The following is a 3409-nucleotide window of genomic DNA, read 5'->3' as shown; positions in this document are numbered from 1 at the left end:
TGCCCGTTGCTGGTTGGCTAACTAGCAACAGGGTCTTGCCAGCCAATGGAATTGTGTGATTACAAGCCAGGGGAATCCCATAAAAGAGGGCTCCCCTGGCCCAGAGAGCCAGTCCGGATTTACTTTATGCCTTGCCAATAAACCAAGAGCTGACTGTCACTCGACTCGTGTCTTACTGCCTGCGCGATCTAACACACTACATAATACAAACATGCACCCCACTGTATCCCATTATAGAACAGTGGGAATCATTCAATAGAAAAAGGAACAGAAGAACATTTTGGCAGGAGAAGGAAGCCAATTGCATAAGAAATAAGGGCAGTGACTCAGTTGCCATGAAGACAGGTGGCATTGCTCACCCTTCTTTCACCTTACTTTCATTGCCCTCTTCATTATGATAGCCAGCTTAATGGAGAAAAGTTTGGTTCATTACTACTTATTCTTTATTGCATTTTATGAATATGTGGCCTGTTTGCAGGAAGTTCATGTTTCTTAAAAGAAGTGAAAATGTGTAAGTGTGTGAGGCATTGAAACTGTATATTAGGAGGCACCTCACAGATGAATGAAGAATGGCAAAATTCAGGGGTACCTATAATAAAATAAAAAGAGAATGACCCGTACAAAACTAGTATTCTCTTTTCATTGGGACATAAAGAAAGAATAATCAAATATAGGAAGAAGGAGTGATCGGGTAGAAATGGAAGATGTTTGTGGTTGGATAGAATTTATGAAATCTCAAAATGAGAAGTTAAGAAGAAAAAAAACGTAATGGCAAACTGTTGCACAAATATGGTGGACATTAGGATGGTTTAGTAGTTAAGGGAGGTGTAGTGAATGTAATTGTATCTACATTTAGATAGATTTCCTTTTCTATTATTTCCTACATCCTTCCCTCCTTCCTCTCTTCCACCCTCCCTCCCTCCTCATATGATTTCCTACTAGTTGATTTGCCATCCATGGCTTGCCTGAATGGGATGACGATCCCATCATAAGGACCCTACTAAGTATAACAAATATTTTGTGAATCCCTTCTGCTAAAATTGGAAAACATTTGGTTCCTCTTTCACCCACGATGAAATTTTCTCTAAATATTTTCACTATCCAGTTGCCTTCCCCATCGAAGATGAAGATGATGATAAGATTGTGGGTGGCTACACCTGCCAAAAGCATTCTGTTCCCTATCAGGTCTCCCTGAATGTTGGGCAACATATCTGTGGTGGCTCCATCCTAAACAACCAATGGATTGTTTCAGCTGCTCACTGCTCTAGGTCGTAAGTAATAATGCGTTCTTATTATATTTGGGACATCACCGTTGCACTGAAATATTTACTTGTATTAGTAAATCTAATAAAGGATACACAAACATGCTTCTATTTGTACATACACACATATTTGTAGAAGTGTTCATTGCCTACTCAGTAGCGGAAGCCAACATGCAATTGCTTCCATCTTTTTCAGGATTCCACCACTCTGGACAAACTGGATGCTCTTGTGAGCATCAATATTAGTGGGCCTGGCTTTTGGCTTACTGCAAGTTAAAGGGGGGGGGGGGTTGGATGAAAATTGATATGACCAAAGTTTCTGTGTCTTGTTTTGCTTCAGCCGCATCCAAGTGAGACTTGGGGAACACAGTTTGACCAAAGATGATGGCTCTGAGCAGTACATTGATGCAGTCAAAATCATTCTCCATCCCAAATACAACCCCCGAACTTTGGACAATGACATCATGCTCATCAAACTATCCAAACCAGCCACTCTCAATTCACATGTTTCAGCAATCCATCTACCAAGCAGCTGTCCATCCACCGGAGCAGTATGTTTAGTCTCTGGCTGGGGCAACACCCTCAGCAGTGGCAGTGAGTCTCTTTCATATTCATTGGTCAAGACAGAATCAAGATGTGATTATATACAGTTGGGTTTATTGAGCAAAGCTAACAATTAAGAGAGTAAATTGCTAATACAAATTTATTTCTGGAATTTATTTCCCTCCAAAGTCCATTATAAATGTCACAACATCATTTAAAACAATATACAGGTAGTCCTCACCTTACAACCATCCATTTAGTGATCATTCAAAGTTATAACACTAAAATAACACTTTCAACTATAGCAGCATCCCTGTGTTCGTGTATTCAAAATTCGGATGCTTGGCAACCTGCATGTTTTTATGATAGTTACAGTGTCCTGGGGTCATGAGAAAACCTTTTGCAAACTTCTGACAAGCTAAGTCAATGGGGAAGCCAGATTCACTTAACAACTGATATTAACAATAGCAATGATTCACTTAACAAGTGTTGCAAGATATAAAATGAGGCAAAATTTACTTAACAACTGTCTTGCTTAGCAACAGAACCCTTTGCCTCAGTTGTGGTCATAAGTTGAGGACTACCTGTACTCCAATCAGAATTTGCCTTAAGTCCAGGTTTTGGTCAACTGGACCATTTTTCCACTGAAGGAAAGGGTCATTGGCATCCTTTGGGCAACTATATTATTATAGAGGTTTGTAAGAGGTTCTTCTTTTCTATTATTGCTCTGTAGACAATATCTAGTGCATGTCTAATATTTACTTATGAAAATGAACACAGCCTCTCTGATCTTTCCCACAGTACACTATCCAGACCTCCTACAGTGCCTGGATGTCCCTGTACTTTCACAGAGTGAGTGCATTGGGTCTTATAAAGGGAAAATCACCAACAATATGTTTTGTGCAGGATACCTAGAAGGTGGAAAAGACTCTTGTCAGGTAAAACTTTCCTCCACTATTAGCTTATATTTCAGACGGTGCTCAAAAATCTCCTATTGTATAAGTTAAATTCATAGCTGGCTGGTGTTTAAGCCTGAGGATATAATAGAGAAGTAGGTAGTTGGGGAGAGATCCCTATATTCACAAGTTGTTTCTGCAACCTCTCTGGTCTTTCCCTGCTTCTAATGAATAAACAAACAACAGCAATCACTTGACCTCCAGTTCTTATTATGTTATGAACCGCACGCTGAATCTGCCTTCTCTTTTAGAAAGCTAAGAAGTAGTATTTCTGACATTTTCATCCCATCCTGGTATCAATGATGTCACCTAATATAGAGTGGTATTAAAGTAATTTCACTTGGAAGATTTTTTACTTTCTGAAATATGTTCGTTTCCTCCACCCACCAGAGCATNTGCTAAATACATGTTCATCATTTCTTTTTCAGTGTGACTCTGGTGGTCCAGTTGTCTGCAATGGGGAACTCCAAGGAATTGTCTCTTGGGGCAGAGGATGTGCTCTGAAAGGCTTCCCTGGTGTCTACACTAAAGTTTGCAACTACGTTTCCTGGATTCAAGAAACCATCCGTTCCAACTGATCTGCACTTCCTGTCTGCAAAGCTCCCTTTTTGACATCTCCAGCTGATATTGCACAGGCTGAGAAAAGAA

The 3409-nt window shown here is 40.0% G+C and overlaps 1 protein-coding gene across 1 annotated transcript in view; it reads left to right on the top strand.

The window, feature by feature from the left end:
• The window catches only part of LOC107286910 (cationic trypsin-3-like), an 8369-nt gene extending 4960 nt beyond the window's left edge, over positions 1-3409 (top strand). Inside the window, exons 2-5 of the mRNA XM_015815352.1 lie at positions 1106-1271; positions 1603-1856; positions 2607-2743; positions 3190-3409. Coding sequence (XP_015670838.1) covers positions 1106-1271; positions 1603-1856; positions 2607-2743; positions 3190-3339 — 707 coding nt within the window. The 3' untranslated portion in view covers positions 3340-3409. The remainder of the gene's footprint in view (positions 1-1105; positions 1272-1602; positions 1857-2606; positions 2744-3189) is intronic.

This window comes from Protobothrops mucrosquamatus, unplaced genomic scaffold (assembly GCF_001527695.2).
Source record: "Protobothrops mucrosquamatus isolate PMUCROS unplaced genomic scaffold, P.Mucros_1.0 scaffold337, whole genome shotgun sequence".
NCBI lineage: Eukaryota > Metazoa > Chordata > Lepidosauria > Squamata > Viperidae > Protobothrops > Protobothrops mucrosquamatus.
The sequence above is the reverse complement of the archived record's forward strand: the minus strand, read 5'-3'. Positions and strand labels throughout refer to the sequence as shown.